Source organism: Orcinus orca, chromosome 8, assembly GCF_937001465.1.
Source record: "Orcinus orca chromosome 8, mOrcOrc1.1, whole genome shotgun sequence".
NCBI lineage: Eukaryota > Metazoa > Chordata > Mammalia > Artiodactyla > Delphinidae > Orcinus > Orcinus orca.
In genome coordinates, this window is record NC_064566.1 from 69162998 (window position 1) to 69180936 (window position 17939).

General features: G+C 39.2%; 1 protein-coding gene across 6 annotated transcripts in view; it reads left to right on the plus strand.

Annotated features, from left to right (window-relative positions):
• DEUP1 (deuterosome assembly protein 1) overlaps positions 1-16713 on the plus strand; it is a 103860-nt gene extending 87147 nt beyond the window's left edge. For all 6 annotated transcript variants that reach the window (XM_033431926.2, XM_033431927.2, XM_049713648.1 and 3 more), the window contains 2 exons: positions 2657-2771; positions 15643-16713. In XM_033431926.2, the coding sequence (XP_033287817.1) occupies positions 2657-2771; positions 15643-15819 (292 nt within the window). In that variant the 3' untranslated portion in view covers positions 15820-16713. The remainder of the gene's footprint in view (positions 1-2656; positions 2772-15642) is intronic.
• The last annotated feature ends 1226 nt before the right edge of the window (positions 16714-17939 follow it).

Consider the following 17939-nt stretch of genomic DNA (forward strand, 5'->3'; position numbering starts at 1 on the left):
TATTCAGCACTTTAAAAAAAATTAATGAATGAGATGAAATTAAATTTGGTGAGGATGTATTAAATGTTTTAAAAGGTTTTTAAAGTTAGAGTTTTGAAGTTTAAGAATCATTTACATTCTCACTTAGAGTAGTGGTATCCAGAGCTATTAATATACAACTAATTTTAATGGCAAATCAGTTTTATAATAAATGGAGCTTTATCTCTATATACGATTCATACTTAAAACTGAATATACGGCTTTAAAAATTATATCCTGTACTGGAAAGGTTTTGGTAATCACAAGCAAATCTAGTCAATAAATTAAAAGTTTGTAATACTAAAAAACCACAAAGTCAGGTTTGTCTTAACCACTCTACAGGATCCCTTGTCAAGGAATGAATAGCTGGTTAGAAGCAAAAAAGTAAGTTGAGTAAGTTTTGGCACCATGGTGTTGCTTAATCAGGAGAAAAACACAGCAGGCGAAAGAGTTCTAGGCCAGGAAATAATGAGTAGTTCATAGAATAAGGGAGCGTTATGTGGAGTGTTAGAAGGCAAGGCTGGAAGCAGGTAAATTAGCATAGTTTGTGCAGGGATCCTGTTCCATGCTGAGGACATTATGCGACAGCCCAAGGAGGGTTATAAAATTAATGGAGGGCCAGGATTGGATGTACAGTCGGACAACTCTGTAAACTGTGCAGAGTTGACTGAGGTCTCAAGCTGACTCCCGTTGGATAGAGTTCTGCTCCCCAGCAAAGCAGCCAGGTCCTGCACTCCTGGCAAAGTAGGCAGAGGCCTTAGAATGGGGCCTGTGGAAAAGCTAATTGAACAGACCGGCTTGTGAGAGTGTATTAAAAGCCTTCTGAAATAATTTTTAAGATAGCTTTTAAATTGATATTCTTAGCATGTTTTTGCAAGGTAGTTTTATGAAGTATTTGAATAACTGTATTCTAGAAGAACAACTTAGATATAAAGATGATTTAAAGCAAAAGTACTTTACTTCATAATGTAGTCTTTCCTTTCAATTTCTACATTTTATTGATCTTACAATAAAGAGAATGTTCATACATAAATTTTAGTAGTTAAGACCGTAAAATTGTATCTATACATCCAAAGCCAAATGGATAATTGAGATAATTATTTAGATAATTTAAGACAAATAATACTTTCCCTGAATTCTCTGTATAATTGAGATTATAGAGAGACGTATATTTCTTGAACCACTTCTATAATTATCTTATTTTTTCCCCACTGTGCTTTGAAGTATAGATGGTAGCCTCATTCAAATTAAAAGGTTCAGCTGAAGATTCTGTGCAGATGTACTAGGCAATTGTTGTAATTCTATTTGAATTGTGGGAGGTTTCATTTTATTGTGCACATCATAAACCATGTTATTTCAGTTTAATTTGCTGTCCTGTTTCCATGGTAATTATGGTTTGGAAGAATGGATTTTAAAAAAAGATCTATTTCAAGATAAGTAAAAATGTAAAGCATGTTGTGTTTGTTTTTATGTACCAATTTACAGATGCCTCACTTACCTTTTATTGCTATTTGTATGCATAGCTTTGAAAATGTTTGCATAATAAAAAACAAGTTTATATAGATAGTCTTTGGATAAGAACAGAGGAAAAGAATGTAACTTTTTTGAACGGTGTGAAGTTAAAATATGAAGACTTTGAAAATGGTTAATCAATACCTGTGGAGAATTTGAATTATTAGTAAAAATAAATAATTTTAAATTCAGGGGGTTTTTATGTTTTCATGGTCTTTGATGATTTTGATTAAATTTAAACCCCATTTTCATGAATTAAGGTTCAGAAAAAATATTTATCTAGCTCCAAACAGCCCCTACTGTTAGGACCTTTTTGTGTAAAATTTTAGGGTAAGTTGGTTTGTTTCTTTGTTTCATTATTCATTTGTTTAGTCAGCATACCAAAATTTAAAATCTCACTGGTATTTTGTTCAGTCTCATCTTCTACCCCATATCTTAGCACAAACAGCAAATTCTATACTGTGCCTTTCATCAAATTGTGGAGTTCAATTCTCATAACAACCTTTTTTTATAAATGAAAAAATTAAGGTCACAGAAAGATATAGTCACCTGCTCAAGGTCATACAACTAAGGGTGGAGGAGTTCAGGAGATGATGTAAATTGAAAACATGCTATAAATTATTAAGCTCCTTAGAAATTAGAATTATTATTATACAGAGACGTATTAGCATCAAAAAAAAAAAAAAAAGGAATAACTCTGCTAAGAAAGCCAGTGAGGTTAAGTGAAATAGAAAATTAAAAAAAAAAGAGTACCTATTTAGAACTGTCAAGGGCAGCCGTGTTAACTGTTTTGAAATTTTTCTCAAACTGTTTTAATATTATTTAATTAAATGGCCAAGAGATAAAACAGTAAAACACAGAAAGGGAAAAAACGTAGGCAATAAGAATGGCAGAATATTTTTTAACAATTATAAAAGTTTTCTGCTTCATTATTAATTGTTCTAAGTCTTTTAAGTGGAATAGAAATTATCAGCAAAATTATTTTCCAAGAAATACCCAGATAACAAGCACAAACGTTTTGTTGTGTTTTCCTCACAGTTAGATATCAGAGAAATTTAAATCCTTAGCCCCATAAATAAGCAGGTGTCCTTGGGAGCAATAACGACAACCAGTCCTTCTCTTTTAGATTTAGCCACGATCGTGAGCCAAACAGAAGTGCAACACCTTCGTTGCCACTTTCGCCATTTCAAACCAAAGAAATGACAAGTCCTTTGGTTAGTGATGATGAAGTATTCCCAATGGTGAGTTGCTGATTATTGGTTATTGTTTTTTTTCCTTTATGGGGTGATTACTCTTACACTGATACTGACATACTGATGTGTACATAGTGGTTAAAAAAAAACATTGCTCCTTGAATAGGACTCCAAGATGGGTCTTGTGAATCATCTGGCCGTGACTACCTATAGAAGGAAAGGATCCATAATGTTTCATGAAGTATTTCACTTCTAGAACAGGCCAGAATTACTGGTGACTTTTTTTAAAAAAAAAATGCAAGTCACCTCTGCACATTCTAAGACCCCTCAAAGATCTGTATATTTTAAAGAGCTACGAGTGATTTTTTGTGCCTGTTTTTTTTTTAAAAAAAAAAAAACTCTTTTATTGACTCTGACATACATACAGAAACATGTGCAAATCAGAATTGGACAGCTTGATGAATTATTGAAAAGGGAACACAGCAGTGTAACTACTACCCAAGTAATAAAAAGAGCATTAGTTGTACTCCAGAGGCTCCCTTCTGTGCCCTTCCAGTCACTCTGATTCGCTCCCAAAATAACCACTGTCTTGACCTTTAACATCGTAAATTAGTTGTGGCCATTTGTAAATTTTATATAAATGGTATTACACTATATGTGTTCTTTTGTATAGCTTCCCTTGCTCAACATTGTTTCAACATTGTTTGATGAGAGTCATCATCCATATTGTTGGCTGTAGTTTATCCCTTTTTGTTTCTCTATAGTATTACATTGTATATAAATACTATATATAATGATTGTTATATAATGATACTGATACAATTTATCCATTCTACTATTGAGAGATATTTGAATTATTGCTGTTTGGGGCAATTACAAATACTGCTTCTAAAAACATTCTTGCAAGTGTCCTTTGGTGCACATGTGTACATATTTCCATTGGATCTATATCTAAGAGTGGAATTGCTAGGTTATAGAATATGCATAAGGTCAGCTTTAGCAGGTACTGTCAAGCTGTTTTCCTAACTGTTTGAGTCAGTTCATATCCCTACAAGTAGTGTGTGAGTATTCTCCTTTTCTATATTCTAACAGTTGGTGTTATTGGTCTTAATTTTAACTTTTATGGTCAGTGTGTAGCAACATCTTATTGTGATTTTAATTCTTGTTTCCTGGTGACTAATGAGGTGAGCACCTTTTCATAAATTTATTGGCTATTTTGATATCCTCCTTTGTAAAGTATCTGTTTGATTTTCTTGCCTAATTTTCTATTGGATTCTCTTTATTCTTCTTGATTTATAGGAGTTCTTGGTATATTCTAGATATAAGCCCTTTGTTGAGTATATGTATTGCAAGTATCTTCTCCCACTCTTGCTTGCCTCTTCCCTTAATGGAATGTTTTGATAACCAGAAGTTCCTAATTTTAATACATTCGTACTTATGAATCTTTTCCTTTATGCTTCATATTTTTGGTGTCCTATTTAAAGCTTTTGCCTGTCCCAAAGTTATAAAAGATATTATCCTATGTTATCTTCCGGAAGCTTTGACTCTTTATTTTTTACTTAAGTATACACCTGGAATTAATTTTTTGCATATAATGCAAGGTATGACCTCAGTCCCTTTTTCCATGGAAATATTCAATTGAATTTATACATGTTTTCCAGTTCTGTAGATTCTTTGAATTTTCTATATTCAGAATCAAAATAATGATAGTTAGACTTCCTACTTTCAAATCTTTATACCTTTCTTTTCTTCTTCTTGCCTTATTGTACACTAGGACCTCTAGTAAATGTTCAGTAGTAAAAGTGGTATTGCCAGCATCTTTCTCTTATTTTCAATTGCAAAGGGAAAGCATTCAATATGTCATCATTGTACATAATATTTGCTATATATATTTTGTAGGTTCCTTTTAAAAGATTAAGAAGGTTCCTTTTATTCCTACGTTGCTAACTTTGTTTTCACGAGTTGATATTGAATTTATCAAATGCTTTTTCCACTGCTATTGAAATGACCATATAATTTCTCCTTTGCTCTGTTAATGTGGTGTTTTTTTTCTTGACGTTAGATTGTTAACCCAACTTTGAATTCTTAGAATAAACACACTTGATTACTGGCTTTGGTCTGTTCGTATTGGTTTAGAATTTTTGCTTTATGTTCATGAGAAAAATTAGTCTGTAATGTTTCTTTGTTGTCTTTGTCAAGCATTGGTATCATATTTTGCCGACCTCATAAAACAGGTGGGAAGGGTTTTAAATTTCATATTCCTTTGTTCTTCGTTTTCCCTGACTCTCTGTGTTGGTGTCTCTGCATAAGATGAAGAGCCAGCCTTGAGGAAGTGGTCTCATGTAGGTTAATTTCAGTTTTATTATTTTTCTGTTCTTGGATTTTCATTTGATTTTTCTCTTTAGTTTCCAGTTCTTTGCTGAAATTTTCTACCTTGTGATTTGATTTACTGAACATAATCACGTATTTTTAAAAGATATGTAGGTTTTTCACCTCAGAAACTAGTAGTACTCTTAGCAGTTACCTTTGCTTGTATTCAAAGTGTATTATGTAATTTTTCAGTGCCTCTCCATGATATAGCACTATTAGATACAAATTATAAAAACAAACAATAACAAAAAACCCCAGAAAATGTTTAAACTGGTTAGGCATCCCATGTTAGATCCAGGAAATGTTTTGGAGAGATCAGACTTGACAGTGGATTGGCTATGGGAGAGAGGGAAAGAGAGGACTCAAAGATGACTCCTAGGATCTCAGCCTGAGCTCAGGTAGATGCTCATACCACTCTCTGACATGGAAGGCTAGGAAGGAGCCAGGGTTAGAGGAGAAAATCATGATTTCTAGGTTAGACATTTAAATTTAAAGTGTTTATTAAACATTCAAATGGAGATATTAAATAGGCAATAGATATGTGAACCTGTTAATCAAGGAAGAGATCAGAGCTGGAAATAAAATATGGGAGTAATCAGCATAAGGCTGATACTTAAATCTATCAGACTGGTTGATAATACTTAAAAGAGTATAAATGGAAAAGTTGTCCCAAGACAGAGCCTTAGACCATAACATTTAGTGGTCCAATGGGCATCTTCAAGGAGAGGAGGAAAGTTTGATGGTGAAAGAGGTGGGGTGGGACCCAGGGAGGGATGAGGTTCATTTGTAGAAGCAAAGTCATTAAGCAGGTAAGAAGGAATAGAATCCACAGTGTAGGTAGAAGGAAGACTCTGAAACAGAGTATGGCCTAAAATATGGCTCCAGGTGCAAGTGGTGTGGAGAGATGAAGGAGTTTCCACCTGAGAAAGAGGCAAGGCCACAATGCCATGAGTGAGAAAGTGAACATACTAGGGAAGTGCAGTAGAATGGCCAGGCAGTGCTAACTAACCCTTTGAATTTGTGGTCATGAATTTCAAGTGAAACCAGTCCCTAGAGTAATGTAATTTCTCCTCCATCCACCTGCCCAGCATTCAGTTGCTCAGGTACAGGCATGGTGCAGGCAGTTTAATTAGGCCTGGGTTTTACCAAATACCTAGGATAAAGCCAGGATATAGGGAGGGACAAGTTGTGGAATGGTTATCATAATGGATACGGAATATGAGCAGAGTTAGAAAAGAAGGAAGATATGAGAAAGTGGGAATACTAGACTAAGTCAGATGGAAGGATAATAGGTGGGTTGCATAAAATCTTTATTAGTAAGTAATGCAGTTATCACTGATGACAATGTCAAGGATATGACCATGGGAGTGGGTGCCTGAAATGAAGTGTTCCCCTACGTTTTCCTCAAGGAGTTTTATAGTATCTGGTCCTACATTTCGGCCTTTAAACCATTTTGAGTTTATTTTTGTATATGGTGTTAGAGAATCTTCTAATTTCATTCTTTTACCTGTAGCTGTCCACTTTTCCCAGCACCACTTATTGAAGAGATGGTCTTTTCTCCATTATATATTATTGCCTCCTTTCTCATAGAGTAATTGACCATAAGTGCATGGGTTTATTTCTGGGCTTTCTGTCCTGTTCCATTGATTTATGTGTCTGTTTTTGTGCTAGTACCATACTGTTTTAATTACAGTAGCTTTGTAGTACAGTTTGAAGTTAGGGATTATGAGTCCTCCAGCTCCGTTCTTCTTTCTCAAGATTGTTTTGGCTATTTGGGGACTTTTGTGTTTCCATACAAATTTAAAAATCCTTTGTTCTAGTTCTGTGAAAAATGCCACTAGTAATTTGATAGGGATTGCATTGAATCTGTAGATTGCCATGAGTAGTACGATCATTTCTAACAATATTGATTCTTCCAATCCAAGAACATGGTATATCTTTCCATCTGTTTGTGTGGTCTTCAATTTCTTTCATTAGTGTCTTATAGCTTTTGGAGTACAGGTCTTTTGCATCCTTATGTAGGTTTATTCCTAGGTATTTTATTCTTTTTGATGCGATGGTAAATGGAATTGTTTCCTTAATTTTCTTTCTGATATTTTCTTGTTAATGTATAGAACTGCAACAGATTTCTGTATATTAATTTTGTATCCTACAACTTTACCAAATTCTTTGATGAGCTCCAGTAGTTTTCTGGTAGCGTCTTTAGGACTTTCTATGTATAGCATCATGTCATCTGCAAACAGTGACAGTTTTACTTCTTTCCAATTTGAATTCCTTTTATTTCCTTTTCTTCTCTGATTGCTGTGGCTAGAACTTCTAAAACTATGTTGAATAAAAGTGGCAAGAGTGGACATCCTTATCTTGTTCCTGATCTTAGAGGGAATGCTTTCAACATTTCACCATTGAGTATGATGTTAGCTGGGGGTTTGTCTGTATGGCCTTTATTAATATTGAGGTATGTTCCCTCTATGCCCACTTTCTGGAGAGTTTTTATCATAAATGAATGTTGAATTTTATTAAAAGCTTTTACTGCATCTATTGAGATGATCATATGGTTTTTCTCCTTCAATTTCTTAATATGGTGTATCACACTGATTGATTTGTATATATTGAAGAATCCTTGCATCCCTGGGATAAATCCCACTTGATCCTTTTAATGTGTTGTTGGATTCTGTTTGCTAGTATTTTGTTGAGAATTTTTGCTTCTATGTTCATCAGTGATATTGGTCTGTAATTTTCTTTTTTTGTGATATCTTTTTCTGGTTTTGGTATCAGGGTGATGGCCTCACAGAATGAGTTCAGAAGTGTTCCTTCCTCTGCAGTTGTTTGGAATAGTTTCAGAAGGATAGGTCTTAACTCTTCTCTAAATGTTTGATAGAATTCACCTGTGAAGCCATTTGGTCCTGGACTTTTTTTGTTGGAAGTTTTAAAATGACTGATTTAATGTCAGTACTGGTAATTGGTCTGTTCATATTTTCTATTTCTCAGTGTTGGGAGATTGTATCAATACCTTTCTAAGAATTTGTCCATTTCTAGGTTGTCCATTTTATTGGTACATAGTTGCTCATAGTAGTCTCTTATGATCTTTTGTCTTTATGTTGTGTTGGTTGCATTGTAACTTCTGCTTTTTCATTTCTAAGATTTGGGTCCTCTCTTTTTTCTTGATGAGTCTGGCTAAAAAATGTATCAATTTTATTTATTTTTCAAAGACCCAGCTTTTAATTTAATTGATCTTTTCTATTTTTTTTTAGTCTCTATTTCATTTATTTCTGCTTTGATCTTTATGATTTCTTTCCTTCTACTAACTTTTTGCTTTGTTTGTTCTTCTTTCTCTAGTTGCTTTAGGTGTAAGGTTAGGTTGTTTATTTGGGATCTTTCTTGTTTCCTGAGGTAGGATTGTATTGCTATAAACTTCCCTCTTAGAACTGCTATTGCTGCATCCCAGAGGTGTTGGATTGCTGTGCTTTCCTTTTCATTTGTCTCTAGATATTTTTTTTAATTTCCTCTTTGATTTCTTAAGTGATCCATTGGTTGTTCAGTAGCATATTGTTTAGCCTCCACGTTTGTGCTTTTTGCAATTCTTTTTCTTGTAGTTGATTTCTAGTCTTATAACGTTGTGATCAGAAAAGATGCATGATTTGATTTCAGTTTTCTTAAATTTACCAAGGTTTGTTTTGTGGCCTAGCATGCGACCTATCCTGGAGAATGTTCCATGTGCATTTGAAGAGAATGTGTATTCTGCTGCTTTTGGGTGGAATGCTCTATAAATATCAATTAAGTCCATTTGGTGTAATGTGGTATTTAAGACCTGTGTTTCCTTATTGATTTTGTCTGGATGATCTGTCCATTGATGTTAGCGGGGTGTTAAAGTCCCTCACTATTAGTGTATTACTGTAAATTTCTTTTATGTCTGTTAACATCTGCCTTATATATTGAGGTGCTCCTATGTTGGGTGCATATATATTGACAATTGTTATATCTTCTTCTTGGATTGATCCTTTGATCATTATGTAGTGTCCATCTTTGTCTCTTTAACAGCCTTTATTTTAAAGTCTATTTTGTCTGATATAAGTACTGCAACTCTGGCTTTCTTTTGATTTCCATTTGCATAGAATATCTTTTTCCATCCCCCCACTTTTAGCCTGTATGTGTCTCTAGAACTGAAGTGGGTAATTTATAGGCAGCAAATATACAGGTCTTGTTTTGGTATCCATTCAGCCAGTGTGTGTATTTTAGTGGAGCATTTAATCCATTTACATTTAAGGCAATTATTGATATGTATGTGCTTATTGCCATTTTGTTAATTGTTTTTGTAGGTCTTTTTTTTTTTCCTTTTCTTCGTTTGTTCTCTTCTTTTGTGATTTGATTACTATCTTTAGTGTTATGTTTGGATTCCTTTTTCTTTTTTGTGTGTTTATCTATTATAGATTTTTCATTTGTAGTTACAATGAGGTTTTGGTATAGCAGTCTACATATATACATGATTGTTTTAAGTTGCTAATCTCTTAATTTCAGATGCATTTTAAATGCCTTGCATTGGTACTCTCCTTCCCTCATGATTACTGTTTGTTTGTTTTTTGTTGTTGTTGTTGTTTGTGGTACGCGGGCCTCTCACTGTTGTGGCCTCTCCCGTTGCGGAGCACAGGCTCCGGATGCGCAGGCTCAGCGGCCATGGCTCACGGCACAGCCGCTCCACGGCATGTGGGATCTTCCCAGACCGGGGCACGAACCCGTGTCCCCTGCATTGGCAGGGAGACTCTCAACTACTGCACCACCAGGGAAGCCCGATTACTGTTTTTGATATCATATTTTACATCTAATTGTTTTGTGTATCCCTTAACTGCTTATTGTGGATATAGACAATTTTACTACTTTTGTCTTTTAACCTCCCTACTAGCTTTGTGTGTGGATGATTTCCTAGGTTTTCCTTTACTGGTGAGGTTTTTCCTTCCATAATTTTCTTGTTTCTAGTTGTGGCCTTTCTTTTTTGCCTAGAGAAGTTCCTTTAATATTTGTTGTAAAGCTGGTTTGGTGGTACTGAACTCTCTCAGCTTTTGCTTGTCTGTAAAGATTTTAATTTCTCCATCCAATCTGAATGAGAGCCTTGCTGGGTAGAGTATTCTTGATTGTAGGTTTTTCCCTTTCATTATTTTAAATATATTGTGCCACTTCCTTCTGAACTGCAGAGTTTCTGCTGAAAAATCAGCTGATAGCCTTATGGGGATGCCCTTGTATGTTATTTGTTGCTTTTCCCTTGCTGCTTTTAGTATTCTCTCTTTAATTTTTTTTCATTTTGGTTACTGTGTGTCTTAGTGTACTCCTCTGTGGCTTAATCCTGTATGGGAGTCTCTGCATTTCCTGGACTTAGGTAACTATTTCCTTTCCCAGGTTAGGGAGGTTTTCAGCTATTACCTCTTCAGATATTTGCCTGGGCACTTTCTCTCTCTTCTCCTTCTGGGACCCGTATAATGTGAATATTAGTGCACCTGATGTTGTCCCAGAGGTCTCTTAAACTGTCCTCATTTCTTTTCATTCTTTTTTCTGTTCGGCGACAGTGATGTCTACTACTCTGTCTTCTAGCTCACTGATCCATTCTTCTGAATCATTTATTCTATTATTGATTCCTTCTAGTGTATTTTTCATTTGAGTTATTGTATTCTTCATCTCTGTTTGGTTGTTCTTTATGTTTTCTAACTCTTAGTTAAAAAATTCTAACTTCTTGCTCTGTGCATCCATTGTCCTCCTGAGTTCTTTGATCATCTTTATGATCATTACTCTGAACTCTTTCTCGGGTAGATTGACTATCTCCATATCACTTAGTTCTTCTTCTAAAGATTTATCTTGTCTGGAACATACTCCTCTACCACCTCATTTTGTCTAAGTTGCTATTTGTATTTTTATGTATGTGGTTGGTAAGTTAACGTTTCTCGACCTTGGAGAAGGCATCCTATGCATCTGAGCAGTGCACCCACGGTATATGCTCTAGGGGTTCCCCCTAAGAGGGCTGGGTGGGTCCTCCTCTTATGACAGGCTATGTGGGTGGTCTGGAAGGCTTGGTTGGCCCCTAGTCTGGTTGTTTGCCAGGCCCTGCCTTGTGCAGTTGCTGCTGGCTGCAGTTTAGTGGGGCCTGGTCACGAGGCAGCTGGTTGTGGAATCCTAGGGGGCCCTGGGGCTAGTGCTCACTGGTGGGTGGAATCAGGGTCCCAAAGACTGAGGCTGTCGCCAACTCACTGGCAGGTAAAGCCAGATCCTGGGGTTAGTGCTGGAATAGTGGCAGGGAGAGCTGGTTCCTAGAGTCTGGCTGCAGGGCCCTGGGATCCCAGAGCTCATTTCAGATCACTGCGGGGGGAGGCAGTTGACTATGGGGTCCAAGGTGTCTGGAAGGTTGCGTTGGCCTGCTACTGGGCACGGCCAGGGCCCAGCTAGTCCCAGGAGGCCTGCATTGTGGGATTGTAGTTTTCTTGCTTCTGGTGTCTGCTCTGTGGTGGGTGAGGCTGATTTAGAGGTTTGTGCAGGCTTCCTGGCAAGAGGCGCCAGTGCCTGCCCACTGGTAGGTAGAGTTGGGTCTTGGCCCTCTGGTGGGCTGGGCCCTGTCTAGGGGTGTGTCCACAGGCGGCTGTGGGCTCTTTAGTCTGTAGGCAGCCTGTCTGCTGATGGGTAGGGCTGTGTTCCTGCGCACTTAGTGGTTTGGCCTGAAGCACCCCAGCACTGGAGCCTGCAGGCTGTTGGGTGGGGCCTGGTCTTGGTGCTAATGATCCAAGATGTCAGTTGTCAGGACTGTTCATGCAGTTGAATGTTTCCCGGTATGTCTGACACCAGTGTCTTTGTCCCCAGGGTTAGCCACAGCCACTCCTTCCCTCTCCAGGAGACTCTCCAAGGTCAGCAGGTAGGTCTGACCCAGGCTCTTATCAAATTACTACTTTTGCCCTGGGTCCTGGTGCACGTGAGATTTTGTGTGAGCCCTTTAAGAGTGAAGTCTTTATTTTCCCTAGTCTTGTGGGGCTCCTGCAGTTAAGCCCTGCTGGCCTTCAAAGCCAAATGCTCTGGGGGCTCCTCTTCCCAGTGCTGGAACCCCAGGCTGGGGAGCCTGATGTGGGGCTCAGGACTCTCACACCTGTGGGAGAACCTCTGCAATATAATTATTCTCCCATTTGTGAGTCGCCCACCTGGGAGGGTGTGGGATTTGATTATATCGCAAGTCCCATCTTGTTGTGGTTCCTTCTTTATGCCTTTCATTGTAGAAGATCTTTCCTGGAAGGTTCCAGTCTTTTTCTTCGATGGTTGTTCTGCAGACAGTTGTGATTGTGATGTGCCTGTGAGAGGAGGTGAGCTCAGGGCCTTTCTACTCTGCCATCTTCTTGGCTGGTGTTCCGGGCCCTGTGTCAATCAGTCACTGCCTCTGAGAAGAGGGGGGAATAGTAACTTCCCAGGTGAGGCGGGAGGCTCCAGTTTAGCCACAGGCAGATCTCCAGAGAAGTGGCCAGCTCTGAGCTGTTAGCAGCCAAAACCCGCAGCAGCTGGAGGACAGATGCACCAGCCTGGTGAAGGGATCCAGGTAGAGCACCAGCGGCATCCACTGCGGTCCACTTCTTGAACCACTCAGAGCCATGTGCTTTTCATGTTGTTCATTCCATTCAGGCATAGCTTCTCCAAGATTCTGGCTGGTTATAATTTCTGGGAGAATTTACAGAGGAGGGTTGGTAGAGCAAACTACAGCCCTTGATGCTGTCTCAAGGGCTTGACTGATACTCATCATCTCCTCACCCACTCTAGGTTCCCGCCCCCCTCAACTGGCACTTCTGTTGGTCCAGGTGGCTTGCCTTGTGGGGTGAGCCCCTGGTTCCCGTGCCCTTATCAGGATGTGGTTTGTCATCTACACTTAAATCTGGGCATGAGAGCACCAAAAGACCACCTCAGTGGATTACCCGAGTTCCAAACCTATTCCTCACTGCTTCCATTATGTAGTAGTAGCCTTACCTCTTCATGATGCTTGGGGTCAGTTCCCGCCGCCAGTATAGTCCCTCTTTTCTGTGCCTCTGATCTGTCAGCATGAGGAGGCCAAAGTGAGTAGGTACAGCCAAAGCTTTACGTTTAGGGAGACTCTTACAGTCTCACTTGGTGAGAGGCATTGCTTCTCTGAGACCAAAGACCTGTAGACCAACCAGACAGAGACAGAAGGAACAAGTTCTCCAAGAGGGCCAACAGAGAGTGAAGCCATTCCTACATCCTCCCTTCTGTTCCCAGATCACTGTTACGAACACAGCAGCCTATAACAGCCATTGGTTTAAAGTCTCTACCATACGCTGAAGAATGGCACCCCATCCGCGTGGGATATGATTTCCAAGCTAATTCCTCAGCTGTGCCTTCAAGAAGCCTATCAGGCTAGCATCCTCTGGAGACACTTCATGCTGTATGTGGTAGAACCAGTAGATACCCGGTCATGCCCTCACTGCCACACTCCTCTGCTGTAAAGTAGGCTCGTTTATTATTAATCAGGATCTCATGTCAGTAAATCAGTTACTCTGTGAGCCCTCGGATAGTGGTGCTGACCGAGGCCCTGCAGGCAGGAAAGGCAGATTATAGTATACACATCAGTTCTGGTAAGGATAACACATTGCCCTTTCCAAAGTGTAAGGGACCTGATGTAATCTAATTGCCACCGAGAGGCTGGCTGATGTCCTTGAGGGACGGTGCCACATCAGAAGCTCAGCTTTGGCCTCTACTGCAAGCAGATCAGCCATTCAACAGGAACAGCAGCTAGATGAACCTGGGTAAAAGGGAGATGGTGCTGTTCGGCCCATGCATAATTTCCACTGGAGTGGCCAAGGACAGAAGCTAGATCAAGTCATCCTGTCTACTTCTTAGATGCTCTGTCTCAACCGGGGCGCACTAGCGTGACAGGAACTGTTCTGCAAATAGTATACAGTTTTCTGCAGCAGATGGCATGGCCTTGCTGCAGAATCTCAAGGGTTTGTAACACAACTCCCTGCCGAACCTCGCCAAAGGCTCCACAGAGCACTCTTCTCTATGAGAAATTCTTCTAGTATGAGAGCTGCTAAGTCATTTCACCCAACTAGCAGGACTGCTTTTCCCCCCATTCCCAACTTACTGCAAAGCCCTTTCTTGCTCTGGGCCCTGCTCAAAAACAAACAAAACTGCCTCTGTGTCCACGTAATAAATGAGTCAGGTTATTCCTCCCAAGAGTGGAAAATGCTGCCTTCCAAACCTGAAGAGACCTACCAAGCTTTATGCTTCTTTCACGGTGATAAGAAATGCAAGGCGCATTAATTTGTGCTTAAAAGGAGATGTCCTGACATGTTCCATATCACCAGACACCTACAAACATAGTGTCAAGCCTTGAATTGCTTCTGGGGTTTACCTTTCACTCTCTGGAGTACCTGTGTCTTTCCAAGCCTTCAACATGCTTGCCAATTCTTGCTCATCAGGGCTTAGCATGATGTTCATGTTACTGTATCATGTCCTATAGTCTGCAGTCCGTGGAACGTCCAGGTGGTCCAGGCTCCTTGAGAGTGTATTATGACAGCATCGTTAACATAAAACATAATGTTGGAGCGAGAACATGGATGTGTACTGTCTATCCTGTGAGAATGCTAACTGCGTCTGATCTTCCTCCTTACTGAGTATTAAAAAGAATGCATTTTCCAGATCAACAGCAGCATACCATGTCCCCAAGACTGTGACATTCTACTTCAGTAAAGATGTGATACCTGGCACGGCAGCTACAGTTGGGGCTACTACTTGGATAAGCTGGCAGTACTCCACTGTCATCTGCCACAATCCCTACACTTCTGGCAGAGGCCAGACTTGTGAACTACATCCCCCTATGACAGAGTTCACCTGCATACGGATCGCTGACTCTCCAAACGCTTTATAAAAATCCCATTCTTCCCATAAAACAAAAGTTGAAGAAAAGTCTGGGGGGTGCCGCAGAACTAAAAAATTAAAGTACAGATTTCCCCAACTTATTTTTTTAAATTAACTGAACAAATTATTTTGAACGAAACACTGTAAAATTATGGTATCATTGCCCTTTATTCCTCAGCCACCCATTGTATGTGTGTGCGTGTGTGTGTGTAAATAAGCACTACACAGGTCACAGTTAACTGAGCACTTCCATACCACATGAAGGGTGGAAGCAGGCACTCATCACTGAAGTGTTCTCAACTGCAGCTGGACAAACAAGCTAGCCCAGCATTACGCACCCACCTCCACTATACATCATGCTTTTATCCCACCTCACCTGGCCACCTCCATGCAGCAGCGAGCCCCCTTGAAGCCCAGCCTTAAGTTTCTTTCCTCTATAAGCTTTCTTTGCCCGACTCGACTATACTCTTCACTTGCTGTTTTCGTTCCTTAAGGGTTTCATTAGCAGCAACTGTATTACACTGGTGTAGAGAGTTCAGCTCAAGACACATTATTTCATTAAGAGTTGCAGTGTTCTGTCAGGGGTGAAGCATACCAAGAAATATGAAAACTTTTTGTAAAAGACCTTGTGTTCCTCATCTAACTTTTCTTTTTCTTTTTTCAGTTGCCCCCAGATATAGCCTTCCCCGCTTCTTTGGCCGCACAGCATTTCTTTCTGGAGGAGGAGAAGCGAGCAAAAGAACTTGAACAACTTCTGAATACACATATTGATGAACTGCAAAGACACACAGAATTTACTCTTAATAAACACACCAAGCTAAAACAAAACAGACACATATGAGCTTTTAAACTTTTTTATTTGCTTCGCCCACCCCAAGGAAAAAAGCTCTGGCAAAATAGTTACAAAGCTGATTCGTGAAACTGAGAAATTTTGTTCTGTTTTCCTGAGTAAATCATTTCTGTAAGGCAGCTAGAACATAGTATTTTGTTCAATAAAGCTGTTTGTATTTCTGCATTAACAAACAAATTGTTCAGCTACAGTTACTCTAAAATAAACATGACTTCTCCAAAAGAGATTTTTTTCTCCAGTCTGAGGAATAGTTTGGAATTAAATATGCAGTTTTTTCCCACCTGAATCATGTATACTGAAACCCATTTCCTCTGTAACAACACATGATGAGGGAAAGGGACACACTATATTCTAAATACAAACGGATCAAGTGCAGCTCTGTTGTACTACGTTTAAAAACCCAATGATTTTTTGAAATGAATAGCTATGTAAACATCCTAACATTTCTTTTAGGAAAAAAAGATACAGCTTACTGTTGCTGCATTCATCTTTGTAATGTCTCTCTGTTTTTTGTTTGTTTGTTTGTTTTGTGGTACGCGGGCCTCTTACTGTTGTGGCCTCTCCCGTTGCAGAGCACAGGCTTCGGACGCGCAGGCTCAGCGGCCATGGCTCACGGGCCCAGCCGCTCCGCGGCATGTGGGATCTTTCCCAGACCGGGGCACGATCCCGTGTCCCCTGTATCGTCAGGCGGACTCTCAACCACTGCGCTACGAGGGAAGCCCCCTGTCTCTCTCTTTTAACACAAAAGACCTGGAATGTGCTGTTTGCACACTTAAAATATATGTGCCAAATATTAATGCTTTCCTGTTAGTACTAATTATTACTTCATGGACATAAGATAAAGAAACTATAAAGCATTGCTGTTGTTACCTTCTCCTTTGTCATACCTCTGTTTTAAATACAATTAAAGAATGAGAAATTCTTTGGACTTAAAACATAAATGCCAAGTCTGTAAAGAATAGTAATAGCATGGTGGTGAACAAGGAAACTCAAGTTCCAGATATACAAGCATGATAATACACTTTTCTTTCTTTAAAAATGACATTTATATAAAGATTACGAAAAATCCCCATGTCATTACTCCAGGTTAAGTCCTACAGTTTTTATAGTTTTCTTTTTCTCTTTGAAGAAACTAAATCTCCACATACGGAAAGATAAGTCACAATGTCCTTAGACAAGTGTCGTTGCCACGGGAAATGCAGAGCCCTGTCCACTTCAACTGAAACAACCACGTGGGTTTGTAGAGCTCTTGACATTTGCAAAAAGCCTTCAGAGAGCATTATTCATTTCAGCCCAAAACAAGCCTGTGCAGTCAGCAAGGCTAGTATCCTTGTTCCTGGGAATCAAGCTGTTAAGAACTTACTAGAATCACGGTGAGCAAGAGTCAGAAACGCCAGCCTCTGATTCCCAGCTCTGGCTCTTACCACTTCCCAGCATTATGTCTTGTCAGCAAGCAGGTGGTGAGCAGTGCTCTATCCACAGAAGCCATGTTTCATGGCAAAACATCAGAGGGTACAATGACCCACATGAGGAAAATAACCCATTACCATAGCTTTAATTAGAAATTTAGTAATTTCTAGCCTGGACACAAAGAAAATAGAATACTTTTCAGTGTTATCTTTAGAAGATGGGAAGAAAAAGTACGTTTAGGTAAAGGACAGTTCATAAACAAATTCTAAAACCTTTATATCCCTAATGCAAATGCAAACAATGCAAAAATTTAAAGGTACGTATCTTTAAAATACACTACGTCTGCATGCTGGATCGAAGACTCTAGACTACAATGATTTTAAAACAACAAAGTCAAGAGAGCATGAACCTGGAATATGTCCAGGACTCACAGTGCATTTGCCCCTCCAGATTATTATGTCAAGTCCACAAGCAAACTTCTTTTAAATCACTAGGTTTGGCATTCCTCTTCATACCCACTTTCTTAAAACAGTGGTTTTCAATAGTTTTTGCTTAACAGCAGGATTCAACGTTTGAAAGGAATCATATGCTGAAGCCCAATATATATACAGTCAAGATAAAAAGCAAGCAGCTCTGGTTGAATGTTGAAAGGAGAGGAGTGAGGCCTACCTGCTGCTCCTCCTTTCCCCTCCCCTCCCCCT